Source organism: Acanthopagrus latus, chromosome 17 (assembly GCF_904848185.1).
Source record: "Acanthopagrus latus isolate v.2019 chromosome 17, fAcaLat1.1, whole genome shotgun sequence".
Classification (NCBI taxonomy): Eukaryota; Metazoa; Chordata; class Actinopteri; order Spariformes; family Sparidae; genus Acanthopagrus; species Acanthopagrus latus.
The window spans coordinates 25,029,820-25,047,936 of NC_051055.1; the positions used below are offsets into that span (position 1 = coordinate 25,029,820).

At 42.6% G+C, this 18,117-nt stretch overlaps 2 protein-coding genes across 3 annotated transcripts in view; both read left to right on the forward strand.

Annotated features, from left to right (window-relative positions):
• The window catches only part of phldb3 (pleckstrin homology-like domain, family B, member 3), a 28,715-nt gene extending 19,587 nt beyond the window's left edge, over positions 1 to 9,128 (forward strand). The window contains exons 8-15 of one of the 2 annotated variants that reach the window (XM_037075788.1): positions 1,109 to 1,210; positions 1,854 to 1,935; positions 2,446 to 2,611; positions 4,392 to 4,473; positions 4,822 to 4,965; positions 5,875 to 6,097; positions 6,962 to 7,047; positions 8,345 to 9,128. In XM_037075788.1, coding sequence (XP_036931683.1) covers positions 1,109 to 1,210; positions 1,854 to 1,935; positions 2,446 to 2,611; positions 4,392 to 4,473; positions 4,822 to 4,965; positions 5,875 to 6,097; positions 6,962 to 7,047; positions 8,345 to 8,479 — 1,020 coding nt within the window. In that variant the 3' untranslated portion in view covers positions 8,480 to 9,128. The remainder of the gene's footprint in view (positions 1 to 1,108; positions 1,211 to 1,853; positions 1,936 to 2,445; positions 2,612 to 4,391; positions 4,474 to 4,821; positions 4,966 to 5,874; positions 6,098 to 6,961; positions 7,048 to 8,344) is intronic. The other variant, XM_037075789.1, reaches the window with a different exon arrangement.
• A 1,648-nt stretch (positions 9,129 to 10,776) lies between these two features.
• Positions 10,777 to 18,108, forward strand: LOC119006739 (myelin-associated glycoprotein-like). Its single transcript, XM_037075784.1, has 12 exons — positions 10,777 to 10,792; positions 10,948 to 10,990; positions 11,750 to 11,831; positions 12,567 to 12,935; positions 13,636 to 13,932; positions 14,025 to 14,282; positions 14,361 to 14,621; positions 15,440 to 15,706; positions 15,807 to 16,103; positions 16,194 to 16,284; positions 17,077 to 17,143; positions 17,316 to 18,108. Exons 3-12 carry the CDS (start codon positions 11,786 to 11,788, stop codon positions 17,631 to 17,633), a joined length of 2,271 nt encoding a protein of 756 aa, XP_036931679.1. The 5' UTR covers positions 10,777 to 10,792; positions 10,948 to 10,990; positions 11,750 to 11,785; the 3' UTR covers positions 17,634 to 18,108.
• The last annotated feature ends 9 nt before the right edge of the window (positions 18,109 to 18,117 follow it).

Consider the following 18,117-nt stretch of genomic DNA (forward strand, 5'->3'; position numbering starts at 1 on the left):
TGTTATCAGTGTTTATTATGAATACACACTGTTCCAAAGTATGTGATTTACTCAGTCACTAATTAAGCTGCGTGGTGACTTTATCACACGGCCAGCGGTTCGCCTTTGATCAGACTTACAGCAGCTCCGGCTGAAATGAGGAGAGCCGCACGAGGAAAAAGCAAATCAGACATGGAGAGAGAGAGAGAGAGAGAGAGAGCTTAACTCAAGCTGTAGGGAGGGGAAGGACAAGAGAGGGGAGGAGTGAGCAGTGTGAGGGAGGGAGCGGCGTTTGTCAGTGTGTGTGTGTGTACATGTGTGTGGATGTGTGAGAAGGAGAGACGGCGAGCTGGGAGAAGTTTCACATCCTCGCAGCGGGTGGTAAGCTACAAAAATAAATAAAAATTTTAAAAAAACAGAAAAGAAGAGCTTAAATTGATCTGCATGGCTGAGAGGCGTTAGAGTGATGTGTGTCAGAAAGCTGCCGTCACGTTCAGCTGTTCGGCTCTTCTAAAGTGAAGAGAATGGGAACAGCTGGAGGGAGGGCAGAAGGGAGTGGCAGCACAGAGGAGGAGAGAGGGACAAGACAGCATGACCCAAGTGTGTGTGACTGCGATATGACTGCATGCTGGATGTGGATAGCTGTGTCTGAGAGAAAACAGATTTTGGGGAGTTGGTAGGTTAAGAATTAGTCAGAATGTATCAAGAGGATTATAAGACTGGTAATGGATTTTACTCTTGAATGTTTACACAGTGTCAGAAGAAGACAGTGACTTAAGATCTGTAACCGTCCAACCATTTCCTGTTGAAGAGACAGATAAGGGTTAAACTGTGGACTGCATGTGGCGGCTGAATTGCTCATGTGTTTGTGAGTCAAGCTGGGAGGGAGGGTTGGAGGCGAAGATACTGAGGGAATGATAATTTTTTAACTCATTACGATCTCCCCTGGAAGACGAGCTCTCATTCTCAGCCACATGTGGTATGTGAGGCGCCGCAGCTTTCATCAGTCACTGTCTTTGTTTAAATGAGGCGACGCGACGCGGGAAGATTGCAGTCTGTTTGTGCCAAATTTGCCACAGTCTGACATCAATCAGATGCGTTACTGATGACATTCAATCTGGTCCTACAGGTTCTCAAAGAGAAGAAGCCGCTCACGGATTGGTCGAACATCACCAGCTCAGCCCCCTGCATGATGTCGCTCTCCCCTCTGACCGTACACAAGCCTCCTCAGGTATGCACCGTGTCGCCATGGATACAGCCTGCTTACAATAAGACTAATCATTTTTTTAAACGAACAGTTAATCTGCCTTTTATTTTCTTAAAGGAGTCCAAGGTGAACACTTAAAATGTCGAGTTTTGTCCAACCAACAGGCCAAAACGCAAAGATTCTCTGTTTATTGTGATAGATTTTGAAGAAAACAAGCAGATGTTCAAGGTTTAGAGGCTGGAGGCTGTTAAAGCTTAAAGGAAAAGTTCACCCATAAATTAAAAGTCAGTCATTATCTACTCACCACCATGCCGATGGAAAATGGGCTGGAGTTACTTACACGCTTTTAAAACCGAAGTCTTCACTGTAGCTGCTCAGCTGAAAGCTTTAGCAGACACCCCGTCTGAAGTTGGGTCTGAAACTCGAGGGGTGGCTATGCTTCTCAAGTCAGTTTGGGATTATTATGGATCTTCTAGACACTTGATGAGCTGTTAATTTTTTTGGATGAACTTTTCCTATAAGTCTTTTTCTAAGCACTGATACCAAAGCTTCACAGTGTACAGCCTTTTTAATATAGACTAATCATTTCATCACCTGATAGCAGAAAGATGAAGTTGTTACGTTTGTCTCACGTCTCATACTTGCGTTGTGTCGTTTTATTTTGTAGGAGCCGTGCTCCGAGTCCGTCAGTTTGCCCCGACGACGGAGCTCGCATCGCAAACTCAGCGACCGGCCGCTCTCGGCGCAGGGTGAGCAGTGACCAGCCCCTCTTGTTCTGCTTTCTCTCAACTATTGTGCTCTGGATTTGCTTAGGCTTAGAGCGCCATGATATAGAACAATACACACTCTCTCTCTGCACTCCTGTCCTCATTTTATCGGACTGTTTGCTCAGTTCCCTCCCTTGTAGTCAAATTAAAGGTGTGTCAGTGGAGGCGGCAGGTTGTTAATACGTAGGCAGAGAGCAGGATTTACCTGAACGGACCGGACGAGCCAGAGAAGTGCATTAAGCCTCAGGTCTCCTCAGTAATATCCATTTTTCACACACACACCTGTCTTTCCTCAAATAGTGTAAACATTAGCCTGACTGACAAGGTCATGTCCCGTCTTGCCAGGTGTTTGTTTTGTAACTGAACTTTCTTGATCTACTGTAATTTTTTCTGAGGCACAAATCTTCTCACGCCACATCTTATATAAAGACACTGGCGCTGACCGATGCGTGTTGTTCTCCTGTGTCTTTCCTCATCACCTTCCTCTCTCAGGGTTGGTGAGGACGCTTCCAGACAGCCAGTCCCCAGGGGCGTTCACGTCCCCGCTGCCCTCCCATAGGCTCAGCAACGGCCACAGCAGCGGGCACAGACCTGGGACCAGCAACGGCAGCGGGCTCCTCACTCCATGTAACAGCACGACAAGCTCTCGTGCTGCCAGGTCGGTTACCTCGCTCGCTCGTTTGATGGATGTAAAGAGCGGCTTTTTGATGTGCTGTTAGAGGCTGAATTGGCAGGATGGGAGAGTGTGTGGAGAGAAGGTGCAGCTACCATAAAAGATAATTCCAGTTTATTAGACCCTTTTGTCTCATAATAACATCTTGCTTGACACAGTAATTGTTGAGCTCTGGGAACATGACGATGTCGTCGGACAACAAACCAACAAACATGAGTTGCCGCAGGATCAGATAGGTGGTAAACAATCCAGCAGCTGAACCAGATAATCCAAAGCGCTTTATTTGACAAAGTAAAAGCATACTAAAAATGTCTTTAATAATGTAGATCAGCTAGACCAAAGTTCAACAGTCTATTTTTTATTTTTATTTTTGTATCCATCGACGCTATCCACCATTGATTAATTTGTGGACTAACTACCCTCGCTCTTCCCTCACTCTTACAACAAGCCACACTCGGCTTGTTGTAAATTTAAAAAATCCAAAAACATGAAGTGTGTCATTGTAAAAATGAACAGCTGACGAAGAAGGCAGATAACATTGCTGATGAAGAGCAACAGAAACGCTGCTCAAGCAGGTCAAATATCAGACAATTTGGGTAATAATTTGACAGCTTCATTTTCCTTTCCGAGCAGGTTTAAATAACTGAGGAGTTTAACTAAATTAACCAGAGAGCTTTGTTTGGATGTAAAACTGAAAGTGAGCACAACAGAAATGTCTGTAATAACATCAGTGTGATAGATCTGCTTAGATAGTAATGGTGAGTTAAAGTAGGTCAAACATTGGAGGGTCTGAGCTTTCATTTTCCTTTCGAGTTTTCTTAAAAACCCGGATAATCGTGTGACTGGTCATGCTCCTCACCCCACGTCTTCTCAGCGTGGGTTGACCTCATTCCAGATCTCATCCCGATAAGTGCGGCGTTATCATCACGGATAGAAATGATGGCCAGAACTACAAAAATAGACTAACCACAATAATCCCTCAAAGGAATTTTAGACATTTCTGGCCCGGTGACAAAAAAATATCAATAAGGCAACGAGGACTTTGACTCTGTGTCAACAGCTAACACAGCAGCAGTTACAGCAGGTGTACTGTAGTGTGTTATGATAACAGGTGGAAGCAGAGTGCAAAGCTCAGCAGCAGCTCAGTTAGTTAGTCATGTTATTTATAGCACCTGTGGACACATAGAAAAAAAAATCCATACCTGAAGGTTTGTTTATTCATTAATGTATGGGAATAGTATAGTGTATATTTAGCGTGAATGTTAAATATCAGTACACACAAAGAGGTGAAGTCATGCCCGGTGCAGTGTGCAACATGGGACCTACAGTACAGCAGTCGATGGTTAGAAACAAATACGTTTATTTATCCCATCTGGATTGTGCCGAGAATCATACAAATTATGATTGTAAATTTAACGTATTTTTTCAACTCAAAGTCCCAGTTTGTTTTAAAAAGTAGAATACCATTTAGTTTTGTGTGAAACCGCTCAGTGGACCACATCGTCTCGCTCCGTATCCTGTACATCACCAACACCAACACCACGCCACTACGGCACAGAAAAGGAATTTGCACATCAACAACTGCAGTTATGAGAGAGAGGTTAAGGTTTCGGTTATGGGTGTGAATTTTTTATTCAGTGGCACATTTGTATCTCAGGAGCAGAACTCCAGTTGCATTAATTACCAGTTGAATTTCCGTGTTGCTCACTCTGTATCTTCACCTTCTGTCATTCTGATAAACTGATGAATTTGAATCCTCTCACAGCCCGTCCCTGCTGGACGTCGTGGAGATTGAGAAGAAGCTGAGGGAAGCCAAGGCGGAGAGAGAGAAGCTGCTCAGAGAGAGGGTGAGTCACCTGCCGTGGGAAAACACTGGCTGACACCTTGTAATCACCCGGGACACACCGGGTTAGACACGGCCGTCTGACCACTGACACCCACTCGGCTCACACATGATGCTCCAAGAAACCAGCCGGCAGATGTGTGGATGTTTGAAATGCATGTTTAGACTCTAGGTGAAGGCCAAGACTGAAAAATGTGTTGCCACGTGATTCTGAGATGTGGAGGGGGACTTGCATGTTTTGATGTTTTTTTTTTTTTAAAAGCATATATGAAGGAATCCCTTGCAAATACAACCGTGTTAGAGCAGTGTTATTTGTGTCTTCTGATTTTCAATGATACATTTGTGCACGCAGGAAGAGCGACGGCGGTTGTTGGAGGAAAGAAGGCAGAGAGAGCTGAACTCTCCCCGAACAGAACCGTCAGATTCAGACACACCACAAAGGCCAGAGCCAGAACCAAAGGAGCAACGGATCGTCAGCTCTCCCCCAAAGTCACCGGTATGTACGAAAGGACAACTCCCCTGAAAATGTGTTTTCTCAGCTGACTCTTTTGTCTGAGAGATGGACTGTGATAAAAAAAAAAAAAAAAACAGCCAACACAGAGATATTGTCTCCCACACATTCTTCTTTCTCATCAGCATCTAGCAAGTAGTCAGAAGCCTCACTCATAAAGTTAACAATGGAATTTTGCAACAGAGTTTTTATTTTTGCTATTCAGCGATTGTGGTTGAAGATAGTTGATGGTTGAGATCAGTCATCAGGTCGTCAAATACCAACGCTTTGTGTTGGTGCTCAGAATAAGCTGGCATCAGAATACCTGGGATGTAACTCGTTAATCAACTATCTTTAACTAGAAATGCTAACCTGTACGATCGGTCAACACATCATGCATTATTTTTATAACCACAATAACAAAAGAGCTATTTTGGCTTTAACACTACCAGAGTAGATTAATGATTTTGTTGCAAATAACAAGTATGTAAAAACTAAGTTCATCAGGAGTTGGTTTGATATCCACTGCATTTTTAGATTTTTTTTTTTTCAGCCTTCTTATTCGGCAAAAATTCTGTTGCTTGTCCGGTGCAATAAGTGGAAACATTAAATTACATCATGAAAAAGCTGCAGAAGATGCAGAAGTATCCTCATGTTTAGGTTGAAATCACTGGATCTGAATATTGGATCCTACATTTCCCAAAATGCAACTGTATGGTCTGTTGTAAGATTAGCACCATTTGGTGAAAGCCTCATTTTCCAAATGTTCTGTCCATCCGTTTCTGTTGATATAAGTATATTTCAGAGTCCAATAAGTCATTTCAGACTCTCAAAAACAAGTTAATCGATAATAAACGTGCTCTGAATGTTACTGGTGTTATTTGTGAGACTCTTTCAACAACATCTAAACTCCAGCTGTTCCTCCAGCCGCACAGCCTGCCCCTCTTCCTCTCCCCCAACTTTGACCTGCGGGCCCACTTGGAGTCTCTGGGTCACGGGGTGGCCGGCTGCACGGACCTGCGCCTGACGCCTCGGCGCTGTGCGGGCTTCCTGACCAAACGAGGGGGGAGGGTCAAGACTTGGAAGAAAAGATGGTTCCTGTTTGACATGGACCACAGACGACTAGCCTACTATACAGGTCAGACCGGCTGGGAGAGTGTGTGTGTGTGTGTGTGTGTGTGTGTGTGTGTGTGTGTGTGTGTGTGTGTGTGTGTGTGTGTGTGTGTGTGTGTGTGTGTGTGTGTGTGTGTGTGTGTGAATGAAAGCCCTCTGTGTGTCAATGAAAGCAAGTCAGGCATGATGTCAAACAACTATTGCCTCAGTAAAGTTGTTCTCCAGCTGCCGTCCTCTGTTTGTTTTGCTGTACACTTTTTGTATTTTCCAGTGGAAAGAAAGAATGCTTAAGATCATATTATTGTTTTATTGTTTGTTTTTAATTGAGTCGCAGATTATTACAACTTTTTTTTCATGGTTTCTGCGGGTCCTTATAGGGGTGCTGAGTAGTGTTTAGAGAGTAAATTCAAACTCTGAATTTTGATGTTTGCCATGTTATTGAGGTAATAATACAAACTCAGATATTTATACTTTCCATAACTGAACAAACAAGCTGTTCTCAGAGGAAAATAACACTGTTACCAGAACACTGTTTGAAGCTAGAAATGTGGCAGGGTCCGCCACATATTCACAAAGCTAAAGTGTGAAACTGTGTTGTCCCTTAAGATCAGTTTGTTGATTCAGTTGATTCTCTTCTGATTTTCTTCCCCAAAACTACATAGTGCACTTTTTAAAAAAAGTTTGATATTCAGTAATCTACATTTGAGACTTAAAATGCCTCAATATCTTTTATAAGATTACTTTGATTTATATATTACATTAGTTCTGGTTACACTGAAGATCCAATAAAAAGTCTTAATCTCACCTGTTGAAACCTGCAGTGGCCCAATTTAGTCCTGAATGGTCTAATAATCTTCCTGACGTTTTTCTTCCTTCTTTCGTCTTCCAGACTGTGACGAGAGGAAGCTAAAGGGAGTCATCTACTTCCAGGCCATAGAGGAAGTTTACTACGACCATCTACGAACAGCCACTTCTGTGAGTCCTCACACAGAACAACAACCGAGTCTGTAGAGTGTTTCCGACTGAGAGTCTGCTGCTAAATCTCAGGATTTAAAACGTTTAAACTGGACTTCTGTGAGGGTCTGTAGCCTGGAGTCTGAATCTTTAGTTACAGCTCTAGTTGAGCTGAACTACAATAACCTCAGGTCGTGATCTCATGTGATCAAGGAATTTACTCCTCACGTCTGTGTTTATTCACATGACATAAAGTTTGTTTTAATGATTTGAGGTTGCTCCTTCTCCAAACAGACGTGGCAGATTTGAGGATTAAAGTTGATCTCTGCAATTAGTGTATTAGAAATCAGAGGCGGGCGTCGGGTAACACTGGTGCTGCCGAGTTATAAAGCTGAACTTTGCTTCTAGAAAGTTTCAGGTCTTAAGTAAAGTGTCAAGTGACACTGTGGGTTTATAATTGCGGTACAATTACCATGAGAAGCCCGGTTATTTACGTCCGTCAGCATGAAGAGTTTGTGTAGCTGCTCAGATAAAACAACTGAACAATTTGCCCTCAGGACAGTTGTTCAGTTGCTCAGTGCTTCAGTACGGTTTTCAGGCTTCGAGTATTTCCACTTCATGCTGCTTTCTACCTGTGAATAAAACTTTATTTTTATGTCTGATCAAAACAAAACATGCACAGAACGTCAGTGATGAGGCAGTGTGGGGTCATGAGATTGAGATTTTATGTGAAAATACATGATAATCCTATGAATTATAATACATTGTTTTGCAAAAGTTGCATTGTGGGTAATGTAGGCTACAGGCTTTGAAAAGGAGGAAGATTGTGTGGCATGAAAAGGTGATATCTCCAGTTCTGCTGCATTGATCTGGATTTTTTGTTTTTTTAAGCAGTCCGGTGAGTCCAACAGTGTTACAGGAGTCCAATGCAAGACCATGAACTGTTTTTCCAAACCTTGTTGCCTACATTACCCACAATGCAATTTAGCCACTGAGTGACATCACTAGCAGCAGTTTGTTAGATTACATTCAGCTTCTTCTGGAGCCACAACAGATTTTAACTACTTTTTCACCTCCCCAAGAGCTGTGAACACAGTTTAATGTGTAACGTTGGTGGAATCACACTTTAATCATGTGGGAAAACAAATGTCATGTGATAAGTTTCAGGTTCAGCTGCGAGAATGTAAATCTCTCCAGACAGATCCCAGAGATCATGAACAAGTTAATCAGCGTGGTGTAAAAAACCCCTCAGGCCTGTCAGAAAGCTTCTTCTTCATCGTGACTCATCACGTTTTCACTTTGTCTGCCTTCCCCTCAGTCTCCGCGGCCCAGCATGACCTTCTGTGTGAAGACCTACGACCGTCTCTTCTTTCTGGTGGCCTCCAATTCAGTGTCCATGCGGATCTGGATGGACGTCATCGTCACGGCGACAGATGAGCACAGCCGTTACTGACCTCTTCGCAAACACAGACTGTAGAAAAACTCCTCGGGTGAAGCTACTGCATGGACGGTGCTGTTTTCCCCCCCTGTGTGAGGGCGCCGGTGAGGCTGAGCTCCACCTCAGGGACTGATTCTGTACCTGGACTCAGGGATCTGTGGATGAATATCAGACGCTGAGGGGCAGTGGCTCAGGCTGCTGGATGGATGTGCTCGAGCGCGGTGGAGGAATCTGTTACTGAGAGATTGACACTGGAGTGGTGACGGAGGTTCACCGCTGACCCATCTGCAAACCACCAACAGCTGATCACACCAGCCTGCACGCTGGCTGTCTGTTACTGGGAGGTTTCACTCTTTGAGCCTGACCTCCCCCTGCTGGCCACAGTGCAGCATTACAGGACCGCAGTACACTACAGCACATACCAACAGGGGGTGGACACAATAATAGGAACACTTGTAGAAAATAATGCAGTCTAATTTAACAGCTCAGCAATAAGAGAGCTATTTTTTTTGTGCCGTTGGATTGATTTATATTGTCAAGGGTTTCTACCAATCTGTCTGTATCCTGTGTCTTTGTTTTCATAAATGACATTTTCATGAATTAAGTTATTATTTTGAAATTTCTATGGGTTTGATATGCAAATAAATGAAGGTATACCCCGTTATGAATGCACTATTAAATGTTTGTTCATAAAATGTTTGCTTCAGTCTCCTATTTTTTTTACTCACTTCGATCATTGTATTAAACATTAAACTACAGGAAACCCTTGAACTGGCTTTGAAACAGGCTCAATTTAAAGGAACAGTGCACCCAAAATCGAAAATTCATTCATTCAGTCATTACCTACTCATGCTTGCACCGATGCAAAGTCAGATAAAGTTTCATAGTTCACGAAACAAGAACTCAGTATTTCAGGGGTGGCTCCTTAAATAGTACACAGTGTTGTGTGTATTAAAATGGAGATTTTTCTTTTTTGGTGATCGTTGATTTAATCCAGATCATGAACTTTTCCAAGAGCTAACCAAGTAGTTTTAGTGCCTAAACATATCCAAACTGCAACTGAGAAGTGGAAATATTCTTTTTGCATGTGGGACGCACATCCTGGACACCCACACAAAAGTCCACTCAGCCAGTTCCTCACACTGATTTTCATGCAGCACATTAATTAACTTCATCACCTAAAAGGTTTTTCCAGCATTTCACCTCTCATAAAAACCACCCAAATGCTCTCACGCAGCAGAATATCTGGGATATAAATCAGGCTTTAAGGGAGTCCTGAAGTGTCAATAATGTTTTTTTCTGATCAGTTTGGGACCTCAAATTGATTGACAAACAACGATCTGCTTCAAATGACAAGTAGTCTACTGCTGTTTTTAATACAAACCATAACTGTGCTGTTTTTCTCACGACAGTTTTGAAGTCACTTAAACACTTCCTCCTCGGTGTATGAAGTGCTTGTGGTAAAATCCAACCATGGAAACTTACGCAGCTGTCACATCACTTGTTTTTCTCACCTCTTAGCTAACACTTGTCTGTCTGCTTTCAACAGTTTCTCATGAACACTGTGGTGGGTGCTGAGGGTTCAATGGCCTCTGGCAGCTCTTGATTCAGATTTTCCCCCTTTCCTTCAGTGTGTTTTAGTGTCTTGATCATGTAAAACACCTCAAAGTTAAAAAGCCCACACAAACAAACACTGCTCCTGAAACGCCTCGTCAGTAGCCCCGCCTTTAATCCTGTGACTTTGTGACATCACACTCAGTTAACATGTGAGATAATTGTATTATTTATGACTAGCGGCTAGTTTGGATTGTTTGGAACACGTTGACAAAGCCGACTGAAGACATGCGTGTGTGAGCTGACCAATCAGAGCGGACTAGGGGTCCTTAAAGAGACAGGAGTGTTTCAGACGGAGGGGGAATACAAAGCTGCGGCACTGGACAGTATGGGAAAACTGATGTAAAATGAAAATCAAATGGAACGACGAACCTGAAAATGAGCCTAATACATCTCCTTTAATTTTAATTACATATGAGCATCACTTGTGTTACCTTTAAAGTATTCAAGTTTTCGATCAGGAGGAAACCTTTGTATGCAGGTTGTCAGGTTGTGTTACTGTGTTGTTGTTTTTTTTGTTTCTTCCCTTTTTCACTTCTTCCTTTCTGTCTATAATTAATAACTTTAATCATAAAACACTGAATTAAGGTCAGAGACTGAAGAGAGTCAAACCCCTTTACTGAAACCGAATGCCACTCCCCCGAGCTATGAAGAGCTGAGACCAGTGTGACGCGACTCAGTAGTCGGATTGTTACCACTGACCCTTCAATGCTGGTAAAACCTTCCTCCTCTTCTTTTTTTTCTTTTTTGTTCTTTTTTTTTAATCACTTTTAAAAATAAAATTGTCTGTACAGTTTTTACTTTGACTTCAAAATCCGGTCGGGAAGTGTGTGTTTGAATTTAAAATACGCTCTATCTTATTTTTCCAGAAAACAAAGACGCCGTATGCTGAACATCATTGTTGGCTGTAAGGTAAACAGAGATTCATTCTTATTTCTTTGTCGAACTTCTCTCTTCATCTTTCATTCAAGTCTGTTTAAATAATTCTAAAAAAAAGGAAAAAAAAATACTGGTGCATTACATTAAACATTTGCCAGACTTGAACACTTTAAGCTAATTATTAATACTTCCTCACTGCTCCGTTGTTGCTCTTTTTTGGCGTCCAAAGTGCAGTTTTGCAAAACACATGCAAAACCTTTCATATGGTCACACTGTCGAACATGATGACACAATTGTTTAGTGTAACAGCAGTTTTATTGTCAGCGCTGAACATCTCATGTTTGTGTTCTTATTCTTTTTCGAGGTGACACCTTCTTTATTCAATATCCTGTAAGTGGAGAGAAGCACTTTATCTTTACATTATTAATGCAGTAATGTAAATAGAATATTTTTGTACAATAATACTCTATATAAAGTTAGAGTATAAATTCAGCTCTGACTGCCTTATATTTGTTAAGTGGAGTAATAATCCACTGTGATATTGATATATTTTCTCTCATAAGCTACTATAACTAGTGCTGCTCCACTGCTACAAGCTTGAAAACAGTGCAAACAATAATGTGGATCACTTTCAGCAGTTAAAAACTACAAGCCTGAGGATGGAATTGTTGAGTAACAACAGGATTTATCCTCTTGTAATTTATGTGTGTGTGCATGCATGCGTGTGTGTGTGTGTGTGTGTGTGTGTGTGTGTGTGTGTGTGTGTGTGTGTGTGTGTGTGTGTGTGTGCAGCACCCCTCTGTAGGATCATAAACCTGACATAAAAGCATGACCGGTGCTGTAAAGGCTCTCCTCGTATGCTGTCTACTTCAAGGTAGGCTGTTACACATTTGAATACTTTACAGATGTTTTGCATCTTCTCGACATTCATGTATTGTAGCAGTCCGCTGTTACTGGTTTCAGACCAGAAGTAGCTGCCCAGGCAACATCTAAAATAGCCACAACTTCTCCAAATACTTTGAATAACCCACTTCTTAAAAAATAGTTTCCAGTGATTTTGTCTGCTTTAGGACATCCTGTTTATTGGGAGAGAAATCTGTGTGTAGGTTTTCTTTAGTTTACTGTTTAATTTGATCGTGTTAAACATGTTTTGTAACCATGTTTTGAAATGTGCTGTATGAGTAAAAATTATTATTTATTCATAAATAGCAATAAGTAGAGCTTCCTAAATGGCTGAAGACGTGGTGACTTATTTTAAAATGCAAAAAAACAAAGAAAACAAAACAAACATAAAATAGCTGTTGTAATGGTGTAATCCAAGTCTCTGTAGCGGACAAAATTGTTTGACTTTTCACAAGTTAAGTGCACAGAGATAACTAATTAAACTACAGAAAAACATAATGTTGTTGAAGTACCATCAAGCTACTTCCAAAGGCAGTTAAACTACATCTCTAATTATATATACTTCACTTCCCTCAACACCGTTTAGTTTCTGCTTCAGTAATGACAGTATATCATTCTCGAGGTGCTTTGTATGGATGCACACACTACCTGTAGTAATACAACTTTGGTGTTCACCTTTGCTGCTTTTTATGATGTTTGACTTCAGGTAGCTCATGCCAGCAGTGGGCCTCCTTCATGCCTAAGAAAGTAGAGGGACTGAGTGGCTCCTGTGTGATCATCCCCTGCTCCTTCACCCTGCCCTCGGATTATGATCAACACCTGGATGATACCTGTAAGGCCATTTGGAAACGAGGCAGCTGGAGTCGAACGCAGGTGTTTGATTCCAGCCTCACCGGAGCCAGCGCAAGCTTAAATATCCTCCAAGGAAACCTAACGGGGAACCTGCTTGAGAAGGACTGCACCACCATCTTCAACAACCTGCCGTCGAACCATTATGACAGCTATTACTTCAGACTGCAGTGTGACAACAATCTGAAGTTCAACTTTCAGACAAGCGTAATCATCGAAGCTAAAGGTTTGTGTCATTTCCCACAGCAGCCCCGAGGGGCAAGCAAAGGTTTTTTAAGAAATTTTCTGGTGATCCATCTTCCTCTTACAGCAAAACAATTTATTGTGGGATACCTTGTGAAATTCTTGTATGTATCAAGTTTTGAAACCAGTAAAAAAAAAAAAAAGTTGAAAATGTTTGAATGTGTTTTTTGTGTGTAAAATCACAGGTTTCTTTTTTTATGACAAGTTTGTCAAATGTGTGAATTTTTGAAAACATTTTTGGGAGAATTTCTTTTTTAAATGTGTGAAACCAGTGAAAGAGAAAATTGTGAAGCAGTGAAAAAAGAAGGAAAATGTGATTTTCTTTTTTTTAGATTAGTGCTACATTGAAAAAAATGAAAAAGATGAAGAAAACATTTTTAAGGCATTAGTTTTTATGAGAATGTTGTTGTGTGAAACCAGTGAAAAATAGTTTTTAGGAGAATTTTTCTTTGGATGGAAAACAAGTACAAAAAGAAATTATGAGAATTGTTTTACGTGTAACTGTTTTTCACCCACTTTCACACATAAAAAATATTCCTGAAAATGTTTTTTTTTTTTTCTCACAAAAGAAATTTCAAGTTTTCACAAATAGAAAACAATAAATAAATAAGATAGATTATCCGCCGCTGCTCTTATACATGTAAACCACATCTTTTGGTGTCTCTTCTCACTTTACTTCTCAGATTCACCACCCAAACCCACCATAACCCCACCCAGGCTGGAGGTGGAGGAAGGGACTCCGGTGAGGTTGAACTGCTCGGCTGTCTCAGCTTGTCCCGTTCTTCCTGCAGTTCTGACATGGACCCCCAGTGCAGGTGACATTGAAGAGAGCATGGACACCAAATCTGTGACCTCTGTGATGAACTTCACTGCTTCGTACCTCCACAACGGAGAGAAGTTCTCGTGCACTGTTCTCTACAGCCGACAAACTGGCAGCAAAGATATTATGTATGAAAAAAGTCTGACCCTCGGCGTTCTTTGTGAGTATGTTTGAGTATGTATATTTATGTCCGGCTGTTGTTTCAGATAAAGCAACTATTTCACGCGTTACATTTCCAAAATTATCTTCCAGATCCTCCAAATAACACATCTGTCAGTTACCCCGGTCCTGTGAAAGAGGGCAGCTCAGTGACTCTGACCTGCAACACCAACGCAAACCCAGCTGTGGACAGCTACACCTGGTACAGAGTGGATGGAGATCAGGTGACAGCAGTGGGCTCTAAGAACAGGCTCTCGACTACAGTCATGGAAGACGACAGCCAGTTTTACTGCAAGGTCACAAACAAATACGGAGCCCAGAACTCATCCGTCATTCAGATCGATGTGCTCTGTAAGTCACACTGACACAGAATGGCAGATGATAAATAAAGGCCAGCAGCACGAACTGAACCTGTGTTTGTTTTCCCAGTTTCTCCCAAAGAAACGTCAGTAATCGTCGACCCTGATGGTCCAATATTGGAGGGCAGCTCTGTTAGTCTGTTCTGTAAGAGCAGAGCCAACCCACCTGTGACCAACTACACCTGGTACAAAGATGATGAAGAGGATGAGGAACCAGGATCCTCCTTGGTTATAAACGCCGTCGAGCCCAACCACAGCGGCGGCTACCACTGTGCTGCGAAAAATGAGCAGGGGGAGGACGTTTCAGCTGCCATTCAGCTGGACATTCAGTGTAAGTCGATCTCACACAGTGAAGACATTGATTTGCACTGAACACAGCTGTAGGTTTCCAGTGTGTTCATATGCTGAATATGGCTCTGCTGTATATCCAGCTGTGGTCACCCAAACATGAGCGGGAGCCAAGTCTCAGCCGCTGTGTCTGGAGCGCGCACAGTAACGTATTGTGGCGTTGCGTGACAACCTCAGAATCCTTTTTCTGTGTCAATGGCCCATCATCACTGAGCTCTGCTGTGGGTCCACATGTGTGCCAGTGTGTTAAATTATGTGGCGATGTTTTGTTTGGTTTCTGTCCGTGTTGAGGCGTCATTTCCAACCAGAGGAAAATGTTGTCACAGTTTTCAGAATATTTAAATTTCAATACATTTAAAGCATCATTGTGTCACTTTGACAGCAGTTTGATGACGCAGTGTCTTGTAACAGAGTGAATGCTTGTCAGACAAATTGCTACAGACCTGAGATCTGCATTTACAACAGTGGTGCCGCACCCCAGAAACATTGGAGGATGCCAAATTGCAGAAAATGCCTATTTTTACATAACGTTCCTCTAATGTAGACCACAGAAGTCAGGAGGGGCGAGTGAATGAAGTAAACAGCAGATGATTTGTGATTATGAGCCTCGACAGAAAGTGTGAAGGTTCGTCGCTGTGCGAGTGGATAGATGTGCCCAGCTGTATAGATTTGGTATCCCCCCCCCGACTTTTGCAGAAACGTCTATAAATAAACTTCACAATCCCATTTGGTCAGTTACATTTCTTGAATGTGGCCCAGTGAGCATTCCCAACGAATAAACACCATCTCTTTCTTTTCCAGATCCTCCTAAGAACACCTCAGTTTCAGTCGAGCCCTCCGGTCCAGTGCAGGACGGCAGCTCTGTAACTCTGACCTGCACAACCATCGCCAATCCAGCGGCGGTTAACTTCACCTGGTTCCGAGTGGCGGGCAGAGAAAATGAGCTGGTGGGCTCTGAGCGAGACTTCATCTTCAACGTGACCAAACTCTCCGAGGATCAGTTTTACTGCGAAGCTCTGAATGTCCACGGAGCTGAACACTCGGAGCCTGCCACTTTCGATGTTACATGTGAGATTGATTTATCTTTTTTACTGGATTGCAAGCCTTTGATTTTACCTGGAAGTTTAACCAAGCATGTACAAATAGCCAACTTCATCCTCTGTCTCAGTTGCTCCAGAGATCCTGCCTTCCTCCCGCTGCGTCAAGATTTTATCCCAGGTCCGATGTTCCTGTGACAGCCAGGCGAACCCCCCTCCCTCCCTGGTTTGGGAGTTAGCCGGAGAGCCTGTCAATCACTCTGCTGACATCCCGATCAGGGAAGTTCCCCTGGGAGACCTGAGCATGAGGAGCGTCATCACCTTGTACCGTCTGGATGAACACATGCCCTCTCTGGTCTGCGTCGGCCTCAACTCGCTGGGCTCTGATAGTTTTGTGTTCAACGTGACCTCCAGTGAAACTCAGCTAGGTAGAGGAATACTGAAGTGTTGCATTTATATTTGGCTTTTCTTCTGTGTGCTCTGACTGACCAATAAAATGGTTTGTTGGGACTTTTCAGGTCTCCACACTGTGTCTCTGTTGATCGGCTCTGCAGTAGGAGCTCTGGGGATGCTGCTGGTGTGTGTCCCGCTGCTGCTTTTCTATTGCAGGTGAGACAGCAGCTAACGCTTTATAAAGTACTGCTAACTGTAATCTTTTTCAGGTTGTACAAAAAATGGTGGACAGAACCACTGTGACTGCGATTCTGTTATTTCTTTTCTTTTCCCGTCTCCTCCATTCAGCAGACAAATAGAAGAGAAGAACAGTTGTATTTATGTGGATTTTAGCAGCTCTGCACTTGCTGCTGCAGAGGTTGGGAAGTGAGGTTGAAGATAAACACACTTTTAAGTCCAGGAAGTTTAAAAAATGATCTCTATATCTTCCTCGGCGCTGGGTGTTCATTCCTCCAGAGGCACCAGGCTCTGCCCACAGATCTCCAGCTCAGCTGTCTGACGGTTAACACCAACAGGGTCGCTCGTTAAACCCAAAAACCAGCGTCTGTCCATCAATTCCAGTCTGTTAGTACAATTAACAGCACAGCAAGCCAAGTCATTTGTCTTATTCTTGCATTAAAAATTCTCTACAAGGCACCAATCTAGGAAAATAAACCGAGAGACTGATACCGTATTTTGTACCCGGGTGTAAAAATGTTTATTTCTGCTGTAAAGTTGGGCATTTTCAAATGGGGTCTTTGGGGATTGACATGATTTTGAGCCAGTCCATTCAAGGAACTGCAACTTTTGGCACTTCCGTGTTGGCTTCATGATTGGATAGTGACCAGGCTCGCTGTAGATTTCAGCAGGTCACCCATGAACACTGCAATACATAACCTTGAAATGAGAGACTTTAATAAACAATAAGAACTGAGTGTATTTAACAATGACTTCTTGTGTTGGTTTTAGGAAAAGCAAAGGCAGCCTTTCACCCGACAAGGGAACGGTGGACACTTCGGACATTTTAGCTAATGGGGTGAGTTCATCTCCATGCACAATAATATTGAGTTTCAGAACTTTGCTAAGCTTGAAATCATTTGAGTTACAATGGACTGATTCTGATTGCGGATCTCATTTAATTGGCCAAGGAGAAAAACTATCTCTTCTTTTCCATTGCTGACAGAAATTGCTCACTTTTTTTCCTGCAGAAAAACTCTTCACCAGTGGATGTGATCTATGCCAATAAAGCCATCCTAGAACAGGAAGCTGCAGCTAACGAGGACTCTCTCCACTACGCCAGTGTGGCTTTTGCTAAGCTCCAGGCCAACTCAAAGAGCAAGCTCAGCGAGGGTGAGATCCGAGGCCTGGACTCCAAGATAGGGGAGTACGCTCAGGTCCGTCTGAAGTCCAAGGAAGGCAGCAGAGGTGATGCAACAACTGGAGAGACGGCTGCTGATACTCATCTGGGTCAAGAGAAAGACCCTGATGGTCCTATAAGACAGGTCAGTGAAAAGGTTTTGGCTTAACTTCAGGGGAACTGAAAGCCAAAACAAAGGATTCTGGGCTTCAAAACAGATGTCGCACTTCAGTCAGCAGAGCCCAGCTGAGCAGAGCAACCCTGAGTAAAGCCTGGCTTCAAGATCAGCTTTGAAATTCTGTCTTTTATCCTTTCTGTGTCCCTGTACTGAGATATATATATATATTTTGTTATAGAGAGGCGAAGTCACACCCTTTCCACCATGGGACCTTATTTTAGAAAGAAACATGTGTGGTAATGAACAGCACAAAACTAATTGTGCCATGAATCTCAAAAAGACAAAAAAAATAAATAACTAAATAATTCACGTGACTGTCCAATGGATAAAATGACAAGTTAGAATTAGAATTTCAAAATTATCGCATCATATGTGTCCCATGATGCACAGCGGAAGGGGCGGGGCTTCACCTCTCTGTAACTGTGCTGGGGATGAACCTTTAACCTCCCCACAGTCAACCATAACATTACATTTC

Bases quoted from the DNA above. Each gene is read 5' to 3' on its own strand.
- LOC119006739 (XM_037075784.1), top strand. From the start codon at position 11,786: ATGACCGGTGCTGTAAAGGCTCTCCTCGTATGCTGTCTACTTCAAG. The intron at 12,936-13,635 runs GTTTGTGTCATT...TTTACTTCTCAG, and splicing joins CGTAATCATCGAAGCTAAAG to ATTCACCACCCAAACCCACC. The intron at 14,283-14,360 runs GTAAGTCACACT...TTGTTTTCCCAG, and splicing joins CATTCAGATCGATGTGCTCT to TTTCTCCCAAAGAAACGTCA.